Genomic DNA, 19,628 nt, shown 5'->3' on the forward strand with positions numbered 1-19,628 from the left:
GTTTGTTTGATGCAGAAAAACGCCATGATTGAGAGCCTGCAGGAGCAAGTGAACAACGCCAAGGAGAAGCTGATGAGGCTGATGTCAGCAGAGGGTGGCTGCAGCCCTGCAGTGCCAAATCCCTGCACCCAGAGCACAGGGCAGCATTGCGAGAAGTGCAGCAGCACTGGGGATGTGCCCAGGGAGCACTGGCCCCTGGATACAGAAAAAGATGGGCAGCAAACTTCCTCTGTGCTGCATGCACTGCCTCACAGTCCCGTGCCTCTTAGCAGCGATGCTCAGGACCTCTGGAAACATGTGAGCCATGAGCACGAACTGATGGAGGAGCCTGAGTGCTCACCAGCACTGCTTTTTGACTTGGGAAACAGCCTTGAATGCAGCCCAGAACATGCCCAGGAGTGTGGAATGATTGCTGGGAAGCATCCTTTGGAGCAGGATGCCTCAGCTGGTGTGGCTGGAGAGCATCCCCCCAAGGTCAGCTATGTAAGCAGTGAGAAGCTGCAGGAAGTCTTGCAGGAGCTCAGCCTGGACAGCAGAACCTGCAGCCCAGCCTTCCCTACACATACAGGCGGGATGTGTGGGGCACAGGGGGGGCACCCAGCCGTCCGCAGCTCCCTCAGCCCCTACCTGACCCGACGGCGGCGCCGTGTCCTGCTGCCTCCCACCTCCATTGGCCTCCCTGCATCCCCTCGTGCCTGGTGCACAGCAGACAGCAGGCCGGGCACCAGGAGCCATGGGGAGCCAGCGGGCCATGGGCCAGGTAGGGAAGGTGAGGGGGCTGGCAGGGGGCTCCCCCAGCCATCGCTGTCCTCTCCTTCCATCCCTGCCAAGGGCTGGCCAGGGCTGCGGGACTGGGCGGTGAGCGGCACAGAACTAGAGGGTTGCCGCAACATTTCCCTACAGGACTGGCGGCAGTGGAGTAGCCTGGGGGTGCCGGCACATCCCATTCTGCACTCACTGTACCATTACCCAGACTCGGACTCCAGCAGCAGCTCCGAGGAGGTATTTCCCTGCTGCCACAGGCCATGTTGCCAGCTCTGCCTGCAGAGTCCCCGAGGCTCTCTGGGCAGCAGCAGCAGCAGCAGCAGCACGGAGACAGATATGGAGCCTGGCGGAGCCGTGGGATGCTGGCTGGAGCCCCAGGGCAAGACTCAGCCTGTTGTGAACTTCAAAGAAGATCTGAAACCCACATTTGTGTGACCACAAGCACCCATGCCTCAAAGGCTAGTGCCTCCTTCCTCCCAAAACGCACCTTACTAGAGGAAAAACAGCGATACAGAAGTGCATCCCTCTGGAATGGGGATGGCAGGAGAGCTCACAGCCTGTGAGCCAGGCCTTGTGGCCCAGGGCATGTTGGAGGCTCTCTGTTAAGGCTCAGTAGTATCTGAATTTAAGCGTGGAGTCCAAAGGTGACACTTCTGGATGTGTCCCTGTGTTTTGTGTGGCTTGGTTGCATGGTCATAGGTTACATTCAGGTCGGCGCTGAAGGGAAGGAGAAACAAACAGTCTTAAAAGAGGATCTGAAAAGGTCCTTCCTTCCCCCCCATACCTCCCCCTTGTTGTTTTTTTTTTTTTCTGGGGCTTGTGTTCCCTGATGTATGCCTTTGTGGTGGGTGAAGTAGTCTGGAATGGTTTAGGTTTGTTTAAATTAATGCGGTTTGTTTAATTTTCATCTGAGAAATACCAAGCCCAGTAAATGTGGTGTTCCTACTTCTGCTGGGATACGTGTGAAGGCATTTCAGTGTGTGGCTGCCACCACAGGAGAAAGAAAGGGCACTGAGAGCTGGAGCCCAGCCCACAGGATCTCGTGAAGGCAGGAAGCAGCTTGTGCTGAAGGGATGGCACCAGGTGTGTCCCCAGCCCAGCTCTTAGTGTGTCTCTCTCAATTACCCTTTTCTGAGGGTGAACCCCCTCACCGTCATTGCCTTTTCTTCCCTGCTTTTCTCCAGATTTGCTGAACATTATGGCTCTGGAACAAATCACTGAACCCAGTAATCACAGAATCATAGAATATCCCCAGTTGGAAGGGACCCACAGGGATCATCAAGTCCAACCCTTGTCTCCACACAGCACCACACAAAATCCAAACCCTATGTCTGAGAGCGATGTCCAAACCCTCCTTGCACTGTGGCACTCAGTGCTATGCCCACTGCCCTGGGCAGCCCATTCCATGCCCACCGCCCTGTGTTAATATACTTGAGGGGAACACTATTCCCCCAGCTCCACCTTGTTCCTGAAATGGAAACACTCCAGAGTGTGATCCCAGTCTCCAAGGCCCATGTACTCTTGAGATCCTGGTGGACCCTTCCCCAGCTGAGAGGGCAGCCAATTGTGGAGACAGTGCTGAAGGGGCTGGGCTTGGCTCTATTGGGTTTGTTGCCCTGGTGGGATGCAGGGAGACGGAGGCTCTGCTTGCTACAGGATCCCCTGAAGGGAGGGTGGGGTGTGGGGAAGGAGAGTGGTGTCAACAAGATGGAGAGGGTGTATGTGAGCAATGCCTAGTGCTTTTGGTGGGTCCCAGCTCCAGCCTTCTCCCATATCCAGCAAAGAACACATGCTGAATTCAGGTAGGAAGAACTGAAGCTCTGCGTGATGGACCAGGCTGCCTGCACATGAGAGGAGAGAATAGAGAAAGATGATAGGCTGCCTTTTATTGCCCTTAATTTTATGGGGATTGTCACATTGGGCATTGCGCACTGCATGCCTTCCCGCTGCTTGTCTTTAGTATTTGGTATTTAGTATTTTGTTCCCCCACAGCTCCTTGTACGCAGTCTTTACAGGAGCCTGACTCCTTGTTAGCAGATTCAAAGCACCTTTGAATTAGGATTTTGCCCAGAATCCAAGGTTTCTGAGCAACTGTAGGAATAGGGGTGCACGCGCTGCCATGGCAGAAAGGCATGTGGCAGCTCACATCCCTGATGTGTATTTTGTTGCCAGCATCTACAGAAGAGAGCTGATTGAGAGCCGTCTCACACGTCGGGGCCTGTAGCATCAATGTCCCACAGGAGCAGTGATGTTCTCTGAATGTTTCTAGCTTCCTGAGCTATGTCTCCAAGACGTGAACCATGTTTCTATCTGCTGTCTCCAAACTATACAAGGCCCATAGGAGGAGATAGCGAGACTGTCTCAGCCAGTATGCTTGTGCCCTGCTATGGACAGTGCAACAGGAAATGTTCCACAGGTGACCCATGAAGGACCTTTCCCCAGTCTGCAGAGAGAAAAAGAAGTGTAGGAATTCTTGTGGCAATTTGAGGAGCAACAGCTGATGACCCTGCTTCTCTAGGTAGAGTGGGCTTCAGGTTTTGAGAACGTGAGAGAGCACCAACATCCACGGGGGCACCTCCACAGAAGAAGCTGTGGAAGAGTTGTCCAACAGCCATGAGGGCTTCAGTGAAGCTCTCTCCTGAGCACTCTTGCTTTCCTGAGCCCAGACACCAGTCTCTTACTTTACCCCATTCTTCACACATGCCTCCTCCTCGGCCTCTACCTCTGTGTACTCCTCCAACTGCAGCTGCTGATCTTATCCCAAAGTCTGCTCTTAAAGCCAAGGACAGATAAGCTGTAGATGTCCATCTGTGAGGCATTAAACCCATCGGTGCAAGCGGCAGCCTGACCACAGCCTTGTGCTTCAGAAAGTGATCCCATACTCAAGAGACAGAAAAAAATACCATACAAAAATCAATAGGTCCTGAGATGGTAGCAGAAATGTGACTGCTTCAGCAGTTGATGTTAAATAAATTTCTTGACCATTTCCACTGTGGAAATGATCCCCTCCATGCACATGCTGCAGCAAGCACATGGGATACACACACACAGCTTGAAGCACTGAGTTTCCTTCATGTGTTAGAAGTTACGGATTGAAGCTGTTGGGGCACACTCACCTCCAGGCACGTCCTCTCCCAGCGAGGTCTCTTGCTTTCTTGTCCACACCACTAGCTCTCTCCACTGTGCAGGAGCCTGCAGCTGAGCTGAGCTGGTTTTCTTCTAGCTCAGGCACCTGCAGCTTTATGCTTTTGCTGTCAGATCACAACCATTTACGTAAGGATTTGTTTTTCTCTTTTTTTTTCTGTCCTAGAGCTTCTTGCAGACAGGATGAGAGCAAGGGACTTTGTTCTGCCAGGCAGCTATATAAAGCGCTCAGTGATTCAGCATTTACTGCGCCTTACACAGATTCCTCTGTTATCATATCAACAGGAATGTGGGACTAGAAGGGATCTCCAAGTCACTGTCATGTTCCTTTGCTGTGACAAGCACTGAGTCATGAAGTCCCTCTTTTTAATTTATCACAGTCCATCTCAGAAGTCGCTAAGAGTTTTCTTGGCAGGTTATTCCATAGCCTCACTCTGACACTGAGGAAACTTGTTCTGATTTCCAGCCCACATTTTTTTCTGAGCCTATTTTTATCTATTTGTTTTCATGCCAGTGCTGCCTTCTTGTTAATAGCTTTTCTTCCCTCTTTAACCTACTGTCTTATATGCTGATAGAGAGTGGGGCTTTGCTTCCCAGAATCACTTGTCTACTCAGACAATAGATCTTCTATTTCTAGTTCCTTCCGGCAGCCCATGTCTTCTGCTCTTCCTCTAAAGAGCTTGTCAAGTACAAGAATGGGACCACACTCACCTTTCAGAAAGCAGACAAGAAGAAATGCTCATCAGTATTTAGGGCACCAGAAAGGCAAGCCAGCTTTCCTGGGACAATGTTTCCAGCAGAAACATTTTCTCTGAAGTCTTGTAATGGACTGTGGGGGTCCTGGTACCCATCAAGTGCTGGGTTTACCAACAGCAATGTACTTGCAGAGGGAGGCCTGTTCATCCCTCATATGCTGATGTTTCCTTCCGGCACACCTCCTGCAAGTACCAGGAGGTGCACCTGTGCCTAGTCCTGAAGAGCCTTCACTTGTTGGAGCTTCCCATAGCTTAGGACACCCATAAGGACCCAAATTTCTTAGGAAGACCTTGGTACCTCTCAAGGAGCCACAGGCAGGGAAAACAAAGGCATACCCTGTGCAGTGTCCTGATGGCATGACACTGATGACACAGGAACGGTTCAGTTTGCCCAAAGAAGTTGTCCGGATGCCCAGAGAAGCTACGGATGCTCCATGCCTGGAGGCATTCAAGGTCTGGTTGGATGGGGCCTAAGGAAGCCTGATCTAGTCAGTGGCAGCCCTGCTCTCAGTGGTGGGTTGGAACTGGATATGGGCTTCAAGGTCCTTCAAACACAAGCCATGATTCTATGAATGGCATTCCCTTTTTATTGGACACAGTGAATACAACCAGCAAGTCACCCTCCCAGAGGTGTGTACTGCTTTGCAGATAGTTTCAACTTGTATCTAGCTCAAATTATCAGGGCAATATTTCAAACCAAAGAGCACAGCAGGAATATCATTAGCTGATGCAATCGCACCTTGCATTTACAGCTCAGTTCGGCAGATCCATGGGCAGTGGGATATACTGTAAGTGGTTACAGAAGATTCAAGTTCTTGTTTGAAAGCAGCTGTGTTTTTTAAAACAGTTCCCAAATACGGGTGCTGGATAAAGACTATTCCAGTGACAGGTGAATCTTTCGTTTGATGGTGGATTATGCTTTTACAAGTGTCAGCTCATTTTCTCGCTATTACAGCATTTTTCATACCAGTTACAAAAACACATTTAGTGCTTTCCTGTGACCCATTCTTTGTGACTCCCTGACAGAGAGGTCTCATTCAGCTGTCATTCAAGTGATTCAAGTGGACGCAGGGCCACCTCCCTGAGATACATTCAGGCTTCCTTAATACATATTTACAAAAAGCCTTTGAGTGCTTCCCAAGGAGGGCCAGAGAGGCGGGTCAACTGTTCAGTGAACAGGAAAATGAGAGCCAATACTCCCAGCCCTTGTGGCTTTCTGAGCCAGCAAGGCTTGAACCCCAGCACAAATGCCAACATCCTCTGGAAAACATGGTTGAGACAGGGAAGGGAGGAAGGAGATCAGGCAACAGGCTGGGACATACATGGTGAAGACTGATGTCGCTGTTGAGTAATAGTATTTGCTGTATTTGGATGATTTGTTCAAACAGCTGGTTTTAGTGAATCAAATCATAGTTTTGTGCATGCTCTTGCATATATTTGTGTCCTCCCACAAAGAGGAAACATCCCAATTTCCCAGAAACACCCCACCAGGAATTAACTGGAATTAGAAAGAGCAAATTAGAAAGAGCCAAGAATTCTTCTCTCCATCAGAAATTCAAGCATCTGCTGAAATAAGCATGAGATTTTTACTTCTAAGTGGAGATATTTCTAGATAATGGCAACATTAGAAACAACCCCACAAGTGAGGTAATTCCATTGAAGTGCTTTAAAAAAAAAAAAAAAAAGGCATCCTGCTATGCAATCAGAAGCTGGGCTGTGGGGGGCACTGTCCTACTAGAAGGGGAGATGCCCCTAAGCCAGACCCAGCAGGGGTTTATTTGCTTTGAAACACTGGGCCGTTCCCCTCCTGGTCCGGACGGCCATCAGTCCCTCAGCAACAGCAGACAAGGTCGGTTTTGCATTGACCACCCACCTTACAGGGCAGCTGGAAAGATAGGGACAACATTGTTTCAAAAATTATTCATTGGATTTCCGCATGGGTGCTGAGATCCGTATTGCTGAAAGCTGAGTAACTGAGTGTTCGTCTCTCCCTTTACAGGATTGTTATAAAATAATTTCCCCCTGTGACCAGTTTAGGCTGTTCTAATGCACACTCAGAAATGAGGCATTGACTTTTAAAGATCTTCCTGCCCTTAGGGTGACAGATGAAAGAACAGGTCACAGCTTTGTTCTGCTGCAACGTGTCTGGAAGTGTTCAGAGCCATGCTTTCATTACAGCAAAATTTCCACTGTCTCATTGTTTTTTTGCAAGTTTGCAACCTACCTGTAGAGTATAAAGGAACTGCTGGGCTGACCAAAACAGCTATGAGACATGAATTTGCTCATGTCATTTAGGCAGCAGTAGCCGTCTCTTGGCAGCTGTATCTGTTGAACAGAGTACAGTGGCTTCCACCTGCAACATAAACCTGGTGGCATTTCTCAGCAGCTCAGCAGGCGTGCCCAAGCCCAGGATAACATCAATTAACTTACTAAGGCAGAATATTGTCTTTACAAAATAAAGTCATCTGTTTAAGAGAAGTCCAAGGACGGTGCTCAGATCACTTCAGCTTGAGCACACTGCTGCTTTATCTCTGCCTTCGACTTTTGTCCCCAATTTAATACCACTGTTTTTATGACTCTGCAATAACCAGCGGAATCAATTAATTTAGATGTTCCAGATAACGAGGAATTTGTTCTGCAGCAAAAAGGTCTCCAATGCAGACTAAAATGTTAGAGGCCCAGAGTGTGCAGCAATTAGCAGTTTTTTGATAATGAGTGAGAATGGAAAGGAGAAAAGCAAGACCGAAAGAAGATGAAACACTTATTACTTCATTATCTAGCATTAACACCCCAGTGCATATTAAGGCTGTATTTTCAATAAAAATATCTTGGATCCATTTGCCTACCATTTCCTAAAAATCTAAGCATTATACCAAAATTTTCATGCCGAATGTTCTGGAAGAACTAAAGTAAACATGATTCAGGATGTTTCCAAGAACAAATCTAAAAAAAAAAAAAAGCATTTTCCTTCATTTCCAGCACATCTGCCAGGGTTTCTTTTTCTTTTTCTTTTTCTTTTTTTTTTTTTGTCTGAGACACTTCATCTCCCTCACGCCACACAAACTGCAAGTGTAACTTTTATGGCTTTTGACATTTTTATGGGTCTTGGGATTCAGCAGACAAAAAGCCATCTCCAAATCATCCCTTGAAAACCCTCTCGGAGCACGCTCCATCTCCTTGCAGCTGCCAGGCCTTCTGCAGGTGGTGGCCAATCACGCTCCCCCTGCAAGTCATTGCATCACGTTGTGAAATGGGGCACTGAGCTGGCAGGGAAGCAGTGTTTTTTTCTGTCGTGAGATGATCACCATGCTGGTATTGAAGCAAGATGGCAGAAGGAGGAGATGTGAAAGCCAGTTGTGAATGAAAGGGGTAAATCTGATTGAAGAATGTTTTGTGTTTTGGGCTGGAATAGCTGAAGAAGGAGGGAGGATGGAGATCTTCATTTTCTGAGTGAGGATAGAATGGATTAAGCCACCAAGGTTTCTGGAGCTGCTGAGAAAAAGGTAAGGTGCTGCTTGTTTTCAAGGGTCTGGAAACAATGGGAAATGTGAGAAACATGGACAGAAAATTTTCCTGGTGGCACATGTTGCCCTCTACAGTCTGGGAGGGAACTCAGGCACCCTCGTTTCTCATCTCATCTGCTGCCAGCACGTGGATTTGACATGTCCAGCAGCACAGTGACCTCTGCTTACAGCCACCCTTACCTTGGACAATTGAAGGGGACACAATTGTCTCTGCCAGTCCCTGGAAGATGTTCCTGTGGTTAATCTAACTCTTATAAGCTTTGGAGGGACCTTGTAGATGTGCACATTGTGGTATCCTTGCTAGGTCGAGTTTGCTTTAAAACAAACCAGCCAGGATCCTAAAAGACAGCATGCCATAATCTGTGCCAAGAAGTTTCTGAAATCAAGAACTCAGAAGTTAGGGGAGCCTGGAATTTAAACAATTTGTGCGAACTTAATTTGGCTTTCTACAGCACGTATGATTTTGTGGAAAACAGCCCTGGAAGGGATCTTAAGGAGCCAGCTGGGGATTCCAGCCCATCTCTTTGCCCTGAGGCAGGACCAATTATTCCTAGACCATTCTTGACAAATGTTTCTCTAATCTTCTCTTTCGAGGCAGACGTTAATGACATGATCGCATACTTTTTCCTAATGGGATCCTGCCTCAGTGCATAAAATAAACCAGGACCATGCCATGAAGGAGACAGGGAACTCAGCGAGAGAGAGGACAGTTTATGGTTCAGCTTGCTGACTGCTGCCCTGGAGAACCACCTTTGCTTCCAAGTTCCTGGGTGGCCATTTAAATCAGACTTCTCCCAGGCAGTCATTAGTTCCATTTTCTCTATTTTCTGGGTGCTCAGCTTGAAAATATTGCCTCTGACTTAATTGCCCCTGTTTGTTGCATTGTCTTGATACAGTGCTTTAACTTCCACCACACAACCAGCCCACACAACCAGGAAACGCAACTGAAATTCTTTCATGCAGTACTCAGCACTGGCTGTCATTAGTCACTTATCTCCCACTTCTCATCTGACCTTGGCCTGTGTGCTCTGCCAGCCTCCATCTGCCCACACTTTGCTTATTCTGCTGAAAGCGCATGTATCAAATCTCAGACATGAGTGATGATCCCCCAAATCTTGTATTTTAAGGACAGTTCTGTCTGTTTTATTGAGTTCAAGATTCACTGAAATCACCTCATCCTCAGAAGTGTGTGTATTCTGTGTAGCTAATAATATCAGTAATACCTGTAATTACCTCAAGGAAAAATCGACTTTAGCAAAATACGTAAGAACTGACACCATATGGGACCTTCTTTCCTGAGCAGGAGAGCTGCTTGATGTTCACAAGAACAACATAGGTCTCTCTCTACAGAGCTTGCTTCCAGCCTGCCGGTGCCCAGCATGTATTTGGGCATGAAATTGTTCCTCCTCAGGTGCAGGACTTCTGAACTTCATAGATTGCCCTCCGCCCAATACCCAGCCTGTTCAGTTCCTTCTGGATGGCAGCCTGCATCTCCTCCCACCTCTGTTTAAAGTACAAAATTGTTTCAGGTGTACTCCATCTCATCATTCAGATCTTTGCTGAAGGTGTTGAACAGTAAAAGACCTAATACTGACCCCTAGGACATACCACTAGTGACTGTCCTCCAGCTGGACTTCATGCTACTTATTATGATGCTCCAGGTCTGGACATTAAGCCACTTTTTGACCCACCCCACTCTCGACTAATCTAACCCATGCTTCACTGAGTGGTCCATAGGAGTATAATGGGAGACAGTGTAAAAAGACCTACTAAACTTGAAGTAAATGACATCCACTCTTCTCTATCCATCCACCAAGCCAGTCAACTATCTGTAGAAAGCTGTCAGGTTGATTGAGCCTGATTTCACCTTTGTAAATCCATGCTGGCTGCTCCCAGTCATCTTCTTTGCTCTTCATGAGTCTAAAAACAGATTCCATTAGTTGTTGCTTCATTACCTTTTCAGAAACTAAGGTGAGGCTGACCAGCTTGTAGTTCCCCAGTTCTTTCTTCTTGCCCATCCTGAAAACAGGAGTGACGTGGAGCTGTGTCAGGAGAGGGGCAGACTGGGGGTTATGAAAAGGTTCTTCACCAGTGAGTGGTAGAGTCCTGGAACAGGCTGCCAGGGCAGTGGGCATGGCTCCAAGCTGCCAGCGTTCAAGGACCATTTGGATACCATTCTTAGGATTTGGATTTTGGGTGGTGCTGTGTGGAGCCAGGAGTTGGGTTCGTTGATCTTTGTTGTTCCCTTCCAACTCAGGATATTCTATGATTCTGTTGTAATTTGTATGCCTCCAGGCCTCAAGAATCTCTCTTGATCACCATGATCTTTCAAAGCATGCCCTCTCAGTGACATCAGCCAGCTTCCTCAGCGCTCATGGGGCCCCCCTCAGGGATCTGGAATTGCCAAAAGACAAGGTCACAAGTCAAAGCTTCTTCCTGGGTGACTTCACCCTGCTTTTACCTTCTGTGTACCTTTACTTCTTTTTCATGCCAGAGTTCAGAGAGGGGCTTCTCATTCATCCACACACGCTTCCTGCCACCTTTGCTTGATCTCCTATGCAGGATGAATCACTCAGGAGCTCAGAGGAGGTGATCCTGGAATATCAAATTGCTCAGGCCCTGATTCGGAGTCCAATATCTTGTTTGACTGTGGTCAGGGCAAGATGTTCCAGATTGTTTTATAAATTTTACCATACCTGAAAGGCTGGTGTATGGTCATCTCTGTAGAGTTAGAAGGTTGTGTTCAAACTGCAGATTTCACATCACACACACAAAAATAAAAACAGTTTTAACATTACCTCCTTCAGAGGTGAGTATTACCAGTACTTGTCCAGATTCTACCATTGTTACCACAAATTCTTCTGTATCCATGTTATGTTGCACCAGTGATTTCAGAGGCTGGCTATAGACAAGATTATCTTCCGTCACCTAATGGGAGGTTTCTTACCCCAGGGCTACCTTACTAGCTATGGAGAAGAGTCTCCTCCTCATGAACTTCTAGAGCAACCCCATTTGAGAACTTGAAACATCTCCTGGAATTTTCAACTTCCAGGGACAAGAAAAATATCCCAGCCTGCACAACAACTGCATTTAAAACAATTTCCGTCTGTTGCTTTTAAAAGTGCCATCATTCCCATCAATTGCACTGTCCTCTTGCTCCTGTGCCATGAGGCAATGGGAAGGTCCCTGTGAACTCAGAATGGCATCATCATCTAGATATGGCTTGAATCCAGTCTAATTAAAAAATAAGTAACTGTAGCACTTCCCTTAAGTCAGTTGTCCTGAAACGACTCCTTTACAGAAAGGCACTGTTAATCCCACCAGGGTTTTTATGCTTGTAGGCTCTTTTCTCAGAGTTGTTTGGAATGACTGCTGCTCCAGTCACGCTAACCTTGCTTGAGCTCAGCCATTTCCTTTCTGCATCCTTACGTGCTTGCTCATTGCTGCCTGTTGAGTGCAGCTCTGCTGCTGGTGGTTTGCAGCCTCTTGCTGGGTCTGAGACAAGAGCTCATCCAAGTCTCACAGAGCAGCCAGCCAGTTGGGCGAGATCTGGAGATAAGCATTGCTGGCCCTCAGCAAAACAATGGCCTGTACGCTCAGTGCTGCTAAATACGCTAAACAAACGGAGGGGAAAAAAATAGGTTGCTTGTAACAATCTCAGTTACAAAATGTTCAGGAGGAAATGAGATTCTGGATTATTATTTTTTTAAGGATTGCAATTGTTTCCACTGATTTCTAAGGCTTTTCGGTGCTTTCATGCTGCTGGTTTCATGTTCCCAGCCTGTTAGATCTGTAGCCTGATCCTGAGTCCCTTCTTGAAGGAAAGGTTTTTGGATTGTGTCTAATAAGCTGAAGCAAAAGTAGTACAGGCTATTTTTCTGCTCAAATTAGGAGGTGTGCTCTGTTGTGAAGGGTGTAAAAGACTTTGCTATGCCAAGCAGTCAATGTGGAATTAGGGGAAATAGGAATTTTTTATAGCAAAAATCCAGTGTTTTACAGACACAGCAGTGAGCCTCTTTTGATCTTATTCCAGTGCCTACTTTTAATTTTGGTGTTTGCAGACCTCTTTCCTTTACCCTGTGCATGTATATATGATAAGTTTTTATATTCAGCAATGCAAACCAACTCCACGCTTTTCCAGATGTTGTAGAGATCTGGGAGGGAACTTTCATTTAGAAACATCTGTCCCCATTTCAGGTCCATGACAGCTGTCAACACCTGATGTACAATGCGAGGCGCAGCAACAATTAGTAACTATTTGCAAGCCAAATACGAGGGAAGTAGTGTCAGTGGTCATTAGTGAGCAGTCAGGGACAGGGATCATTAAATTAATTAGACTGCTTGGCAAAAACTCAGTGAGCAAAACGGAAATACTGTTACAGTTTCAGCCACTTCATAATTACCTATGCATTTTCTCACGGGTTCTACTCACTCTCCATTCTGTCACCTTTTAAAATAGGACAAAACTGAGGACAATCACCACCTTTGATGTGGGCTGCAAATCAAAGACCTCAGAACCCAGGAAGTACATGCAATAATACTGCAAGCTCACTGCTATGACTGATGTACACAATGACCAAGGCTTCTTCATGGCCCTTTTCCACCATTTTGCTACATCTTGTGTTATATATTTCTCAAAGTACAGTGCACAGTGACTGCCTCCTATGCAGACATAAGTGTACCAAATTCCCCACAGTCTGTCTCGTGGTATCAAGAGTGCCTGTAGCCCACCAAGAACAATTTTCTTTTTCCCACAGGGAGATTTGTGCTATTATTTTCAGCTAGGGTAAGGGGCAGCTAGAACAGCAATGGCTGGGTGAACATTTCATTGCAGCTACAGATGGCAACCTCAGCCTGCAGTGTCCTCATAGCAAGGCCAGCATCCCAGGCATTCTGTGCCACTAGAGGTCTGTGCCTGGCTCCCTGTTATCAAGCCAAGGCTTACTGTACCCACAAGATTTTCCTAAATGGATTGCAGGCTGTCTGTAATTCTTTGTATTTGGACAGCTAGGCTGGAGGTTGGCTGAGGAGGTGGGAAAACAGTGAGTGTGCGGCATGCATGGGCCTTTCCACAAATACTGTCATTCAGAGAGCTCCCAGTAAGTGGTTAGAACAATTTTTTTTATCACAACCCTAGTGAGATTGTTTTAATTTCTTGCTGAGAGAGTGACCCATCTGCTCCTTGCTACGTCCTTTGCAGAAACAGGCAGGCCTGCTGGCAGCACTGGGAAATACAATAGAAAGCAGATGGATGAATGTCTTTGGCTGCTGGAGTGAATCTAATGTGAGAAGAGCCCAATAATTTTCTAGATTTGAACCTTTTCAAACTGCTGAGGAAACGGGCATCATTCTTGATTTCAAGAGAACAAATATCTGGAGGGCTTGTCAAAGGCTCATCTGAGCAACATGGCTTTTCTGGCTCTGGGTGCCATGTTTATTCAGGGCTATTAAGGAACAGGGTGTGGCTGGACAAATGCTAGAGCAAGGGAAGCTGAGTAACATATTCTGTCACCCTGTGACACCTGATGTCTCTCTCAGTGAGTAGGAGCAACCTGAAACCTCTCCAGAGCATCGGTGGAGAGGACTTCCATAGATGGGTGCATCAGCCTGCATCATGAGTCACCCATGTTTTCCATGTGTTGCAGTGTTCCTGTGAACCTTCACTGGACAGCTTGTCTTGTTCTGCCGTGCTGCAAAATTGGGAAACGGAAGCTGTCCGTATCTCCTGTTACATTACACTGTTCAGAGCCCCTGGCTCTATTGACTTAGCGAATCTACCTGGTGTCCTACAAGAGCTAGGTGCGCCCACGCACACCCAGATCAGCTAAACATCAGCTGGTCTCTGAAGCAATTGTTGGTGATGACATGTTTTGTGACAGGAAATCATTGCAAAACGCTGGGTTCTCAGGACTGAAAGTGGCTGTTCTGCTCAGAAAAATAAACGTACCCGGTACATTCTAAACATAGATTCATGTGGATTTTGTTCTGGGATAAAAATCAGAACCAATTTTTGGGAGTTACTGTCTAATAATTAATGCCTGAGCAGTCAGAGAATCTCTGGTTTTCCACTAGAAAAAAAAGAGGAAAGTTAAAATTCAACTATAGCCGTCAACTCTGCCCATGCCAATTAACCGAGAGGCAAACCATTACAATATCACATTATTTTTTTTTATAATTCAGTTGGCAAAACTGGTGGATCTATCAGTATCAGTTTGAATCAGTAGTGTATCAAAGTGCAAAGAAACCTTGAATGATTTCATCCTTATCAGCCAAACGGAAGTATAAAACACTACCCTCCTGCCCTCTTTCCACGGCAGATGTTGGAATGACACAGCAATAGCTGTAAGATAAGCAAACAAAAAGGCAACAGAAAAATTTCTTGCTGATTAATTGAAGAGGAGAAAGAAAAAGCAGGAATTCCTTGTGCAGGAACATGTCTACTGGCTGCTCATGAATGTTGGAGCAGATCTACGCAGCGTATTCTTAAGGTGATTGGATTTGAATTTGATGGTGATACATGAAATGTAAGTAGACAAATTAGACAAACAGAAAGGCCTCTCCATCATTGCCACTGAGCTTTTAAAAGCTTTGTTCTCCCCAGAAATAGTACCAATTTTCTAATTCACTGCCACCTTATGGCATTTTGGAGAGATAACACTTCAATAATTTCCATCAGATGCTTCGTGTTTCCAGGCACCCTCTCTGAGAACTTGGATGTGACAGGAACGCTTTGATTTTGAATCATTGCAGCTGTAAAACCGCCCTTTGCATCCAGATTTGGAACAATATTAATGCCTAAAACACAGGATTATTCTTGCTTGTGAAAACTGATCATTAAAGCGTCAATTCTATTTATATTTGCGGATTCTAAAGGGAGGTCATTTCATCAGCCAAGGGGCCAAAAATAAATACGAACTTTGCAATGTTATCAAAGGAGAATCTTTCAATCCAAAAAAGCCACTAGCTCACTCATGACTTCCCCAAAAGAGTTTAATTCAGTGCATTTTTGACATTGAGGATGAAAGCTTAGCAGATGCCCTTCTTTATGTGTTAACGGTTTTTCTGACAGCAGCCCTAGCTAAGGAAATAATCTATGAAAAGACTAACAGAAATTGGAGATAGTTAACAGCTTTTTGTCTCTTCAAATAAATAATAACCCTACTGTTAAATATACATGCGTGGTTTCATTCTAGATGAGAAGACAATATGACTGAAATAGGGTTTTGAGAGTTTACTGCTTAAATATTATGAAGAAATATGGGCAGGACTGCCTATAAAGGAAGAAGAACTACTGGGATATATCAGTAGTGTGCATTCCCCAAGTGGATGGGTAGGGTTGGTGTTTTAGAAAAGCAGGAGTACCAGTAACTGCGAGTTGGGGTTTGATGTGGTCTGTTTTGGTACAGGGAGATGGGTGGTTTTAGTGAAGGGCTACACCATACAAAGGAGTGTAAGCATGGAGCATTTTCCAGAATAAGCCTTGTTCTCTGCATGTGCATGAAGTTGATTTTCCATTTGTATTACCAGCTTGCAGATTCACCATAAAAAGGACATTTTTCACATAGATACTGGCAGGGTAAAGTACACATGGGCTTGGTTTTTATATACTATTATTACAAAGAGCTCTTCTCCTCATCATATTTTTCTGCCCACCCACTTTGTCAAGACACAAAGCTTGGCTATCTCTCTTAAGTCAGTGCCACCGTTTATATGGTTTTTCGAAAGAATTTTTTCAGTAAATAAGAAAGAGAAATTTGTGTTGGCATTGGCACGCAATACCAAAAAAGCTCCAGTTTTAAGCTCAGCTCTAAAAGATGACTGGAATGCCTGTTGGTGCATTTCAGGTAGAGGAAGGCTGGATGCTGCCTCCTTCCATGGCCTCTTTATCATCTCACGGAAGGTCACTCTTTAGAGAACTAAGCTCCCTCCCTGACTAATCTTGGCTGGGGTAGGCAGCTCCACTAAAATGGGCCAAAAACATCATTCTGGACATTGGCAGCTTGTTGAAATCACATCTCAGGGACATCTGATGCATAATGAGTACAGTAAGGTGCTGTGGGGTGTGGCAGTACCATGAGAACTCTCATTTCAGACAGTCTACTCCTTGCTAGGGCACGGCACTCTCTGCTTCCAGTTCCCCTGCTGCATTGGCGGCTCACAATGAATCAAACCTTAAACAGTCCAAAGTCCTTTGCAGTAGGTAAAATAATTCATCATCTATCAGGCAGGAAAAAGGCTTCTAGCAAATCAAGAACCCCAGGGTGAGCAGAGCGCTGAACAGGGCCGTTTTGAGAGGCTAAGTTGTTTTTTTGCTTTGGAACGAAGCTGTTTTAAAGGATAAATTTTAGCTGCCATTGGCCAGATCTTTGTTTTCTCACATAGCAATGTCGTTTAGAATGGGACTGGGGGGGGGAAATATCTGGCAATATGTTGATACCTTGAAAAGAAAGAAGTATGTTTAGACTCTAACACTGGCAAAAAGTGCTGCTGCTAGTCCAAGTTATTTTGTTTGCAGTACAAACTATTCTGGCAAGAACATGCTTTTTTAGAACAGTATAAGCAAGCGGGACTCAATTTTTGCTGAGGGCTGCCGAGTGATTTTTCTGAGGTCACAGTGGGAGCAGCACTCCAGCTCCTGCTCTGCCCCAGCTGCTGCCCTGTGGAAGCCCGCAGGCCCTGAGGAAGGACGGGCTCCTCTGGAGGTCACAGCACTGCCTGGACATCGGCCAGCGCCAAGCAAAACCCTCTCGTGGTGGCACCAAGACATGGATATGAGGCCATTTTAATGGCTCTGATGTAAACTGTGTTTCCTATTTGCTAGCAGCGGCTGAGCTGAGAGAACTTTTTTGCACATCCTCACCTTCTTCTCTCTTCCCTCACCTGGCTTTCTATTATTGCAGGTTTACCACCACGTCTCCTTTCTGTTCATAAGGTGATTTCTGGCCTTGCTAACACAGTCATGGTGCAAACCGCCTCTTAAAAGAAGCAATTATATTCCATGGCCAGGGATTTTTCCAGACAAACGTACCCGAGACTTAAAGCCACAACACTCAATGCAATAACACTGGGGGAAGAGGCGTTTGGGGCGGGGGGGGAGTGGGTAAAGCTTTTCATTTTACAAGCTTAGCAGAACCAGGAGGGAAAGCATCGCACATCCCCGGCGGTTTGCAAGCACGGTATTATCCAGCAGCATTCTCAAGGCTCTCCTTTCGCACAGCTCGTTTGGATCCGGCTTCACACCCAGCTCTAACTGCATGGGCAGGACGCCTGGTCACAGCGGCTGTAACGGTCACAGCCGCCGCGCGAAGCCGGTGTCGCCGCCCCTCCCTGACTGGAACCCCGTTGCCGCCAAGCCCCTGAGGCGAGAGCCGCCAGACGCCCGTTAAGCAGGCGTTCACCACGCCTGCGCCGCTTAACGGCCTCTCTCCCTGAGCCGTGCTAGCTCCTAAGGGCCACCCGGCTGTTTGCACGCAAAGAGCCGCTACCCGCAATTCCCAACCCCGCGGAGGAGGCTGCAGCCCCTCACCCTCAAGGGCGGTGGCGATGAAACCCCCTCCCCCGCCCCACCGGCCCGCGCATGCGCACTCGGCCCGCATCCCCGCCCTGCGCAGCCGGTGAGGTCATGGAGGTGAGAGGGTCGGCGCCCGCCACTGCCGTGCCCCAATGGGAGCGGGCTCTGCTGCCGGCCCGGCCTGGGGATTGGTGGAGAGCTGGCAGCTGGCTGCCGTCTTCGGGCCGCCTCATCGCCGTGAACCAATCGCAGCTCTCCGTCGCGCGAGCCAATCGCAGCTCGCGCCCGCTCTCCGCCTCGGGCTGCGGCTTGAAACCGTCCCAGGGCTGTGTAATCGAGACAGAGCGCCCCGCGATTGGCTCTCCCGCTTCGGCTCCCTTCGGGTTGGCCCAGTAATAGCCGGAAGAGAGGCCTTCTTCCTATTGGCCGCCCGACCGCGCTGCTAGGGCGGTGGCAGCGCTTTCCGATTGGGCCTCCGCCTCGCTTCGGGGAGATTCGGGTGCGCCCGTAAGGGCTTCCCGATTGGTTACGACCCGTCACAGGCATTTCCGTAACGGCCTCAGGATTGGTCCCGACGAGGCTCGGGTATTTCCGTAAGGGCCTCGGGCTGGGGGCTAACGAGTGCGTCGGGCGCTTCGGCTGGCTATTCACAGAAGGTGCCTAGGGCCGTTCCGCAGCGTAGGGCGGCGACGGGCATAGGCGGCTGCGCGGCTTTGGCGCACACAGCGCAGCAGCGGGAGCCCGGCACGCAGCGGAGGCAGCAGCGGGGACAAAGGGACCGATCAACAGAAACGGGGAGGGGGGCCCGGCGAGAGGCAGCCGGCGCCAGGAGGGAGCGGCAGGAGCCTTCAGCCGGGCGGACGGCTCCCATGCGCCTCGGACGCCCGGGGAAGCAACAGCGAGAGCCGCCGGCGCTCTGAAGCCGGCCGAGGAGGAGCTGGGAGCCGCCGCCGCCATGGCCCGCGCCGCCGCCGCCGGCCACCACCCGCACTGCAGCCTGTCCAGCCTGAGCCGCCGCCAGCTGCCCCTGCGGGCGCAATGAGGAGCCGCGTCGGAGCCGCCGCCTCAGCGCCGCACTGAGAGGCTTCAGCCAGCGAGGGAGCGAGGCCGCCCGCGCCGCTTCACCCCACTCCTCCCGCCGCGGATCCCGCCGCCGCTGCCGGGTCCCCTTGCGCGCGGCCGCATCGCCTCTCGTCGGCGGATCCAGCAGCCCCGAGATCCCTCCGCCGGGGGAAAAGTAGTCCCGCCGCCTCCCTTAGAGGCGAGGGGGGAAGGAGAGGAGAGGGCAGGAGGAAGAGAGAGGAGGGAGACAAAAAAAAAAGAAAAAACCCAAAAAACAAACCCCGAAAGCCACAGAAACAGAAAAAGGGAAAGGGGAAAAAGACAGAAAGGGGAAAAGAAGGGGAGGAGAAGAAGAGGAGCCGAGCGGCAGGATCGGAGGAGCCGGGCCGCGAGCCTCCGCCCCATGTGACTGGGCTGAGGGTGGGGGCAGCGAGGCCTAGCACACCCCCGCTGCTCGCGGCCGGCCCGGGGGGCTGCGGCTGGGCGGAGGCGGCTCTCGGACCTCACCGGCGCGGCGGGAGGATGGCTCTGTGAGCGCCGGGCGGCGAGGAGGAGCGCGGCGAGAGAAGAAAGGAGACGCGCGGAAAGGCCGGCGGGGGAGAGAGCGAGGGGAGGGGGCTTCCCCGGGGGGGAAGGAGGCCGGCGGTTCATGTGGCACGGCTCGCCCTTCGCCTCCCGCTGAGCCCGCAGCCGAGCGCCCCGCAGCCAGCCCCAAAGGAGAGCGGAGGAGGCGGACAGCCCGTCGGGACGCAGCCGGAACCGGAGACCATGTCCGGGCGGCCCAGGACCACCTCCTTCGCGGAGAGCTGCAAGCCGGTGCAGCAGCCCTCGGCGTTCGGCAGCATGAAAGTCAGCCGTGAGTATCGG

General features: G+C 48.9%; 2 protein-coding genes across 5 annotated transcripts in view; both read left to right on the forward strand.

Moving 5' to 3' along the window:
• Nucleotides 1-19,085, forward strand: part of GPR156 (G protein-coupled receptor 156) — a 33,154-nt gene extending 14,069 nt beyond the window's left edge. For all 3 annotated transcript variants that reach the window (XM_090150221.1, XM_090150214.1, XM_090150225.1), the window contains one exon: nt 16-19,085. In XM_090150221.1, the coding sequence (XP_090006347.1) occupies nt 16-1,200 (1,185 nt within the window). In that variant the 3' untranslated portion in view covers nt 1,201-19,085. The remainder of the gene's footprint in view (nt 1-15) is intronic.
• The window catches only part of GSK3B (glycogen synthase kinase 3 beta), a 143,923-nt gene continuing 142,601 nt past the window's right edge, over nt 18,307-19,628 (forward strand). Inside the window, exon 1 of one of the 2 annotated variants that reach the window (XM_090150235.1) lies at nt 18,307-19,617. In XM_090150235.1, coding sequence (XP_090006361.1) covers nt 19,530-19,617 — 88 coding nt within the window. In that variant the 5' untranslated portion in view covers nt 18,307-19,529. The remainder of the gene's footprint in view (nt 19,618-19,628) is intronic. The other variant, XM_031613116.2, reaches the window with a different exon arrangement.

This window comes from Phasianus colchicus, chromosome 1 (genome assembly GCF_987193195.1).
Source record: "Phasianus colchicus chromosome 1, bPhaCol1.hap1.1, whole genome shotgun sequence".
Classification (NCBI taxonomy): domain Eukaryota; kingdom Metazoa; phylum Chordata; class Aves; order Galliformes; family Phasianidae; genus Phasianus; species Phasianus colchicus.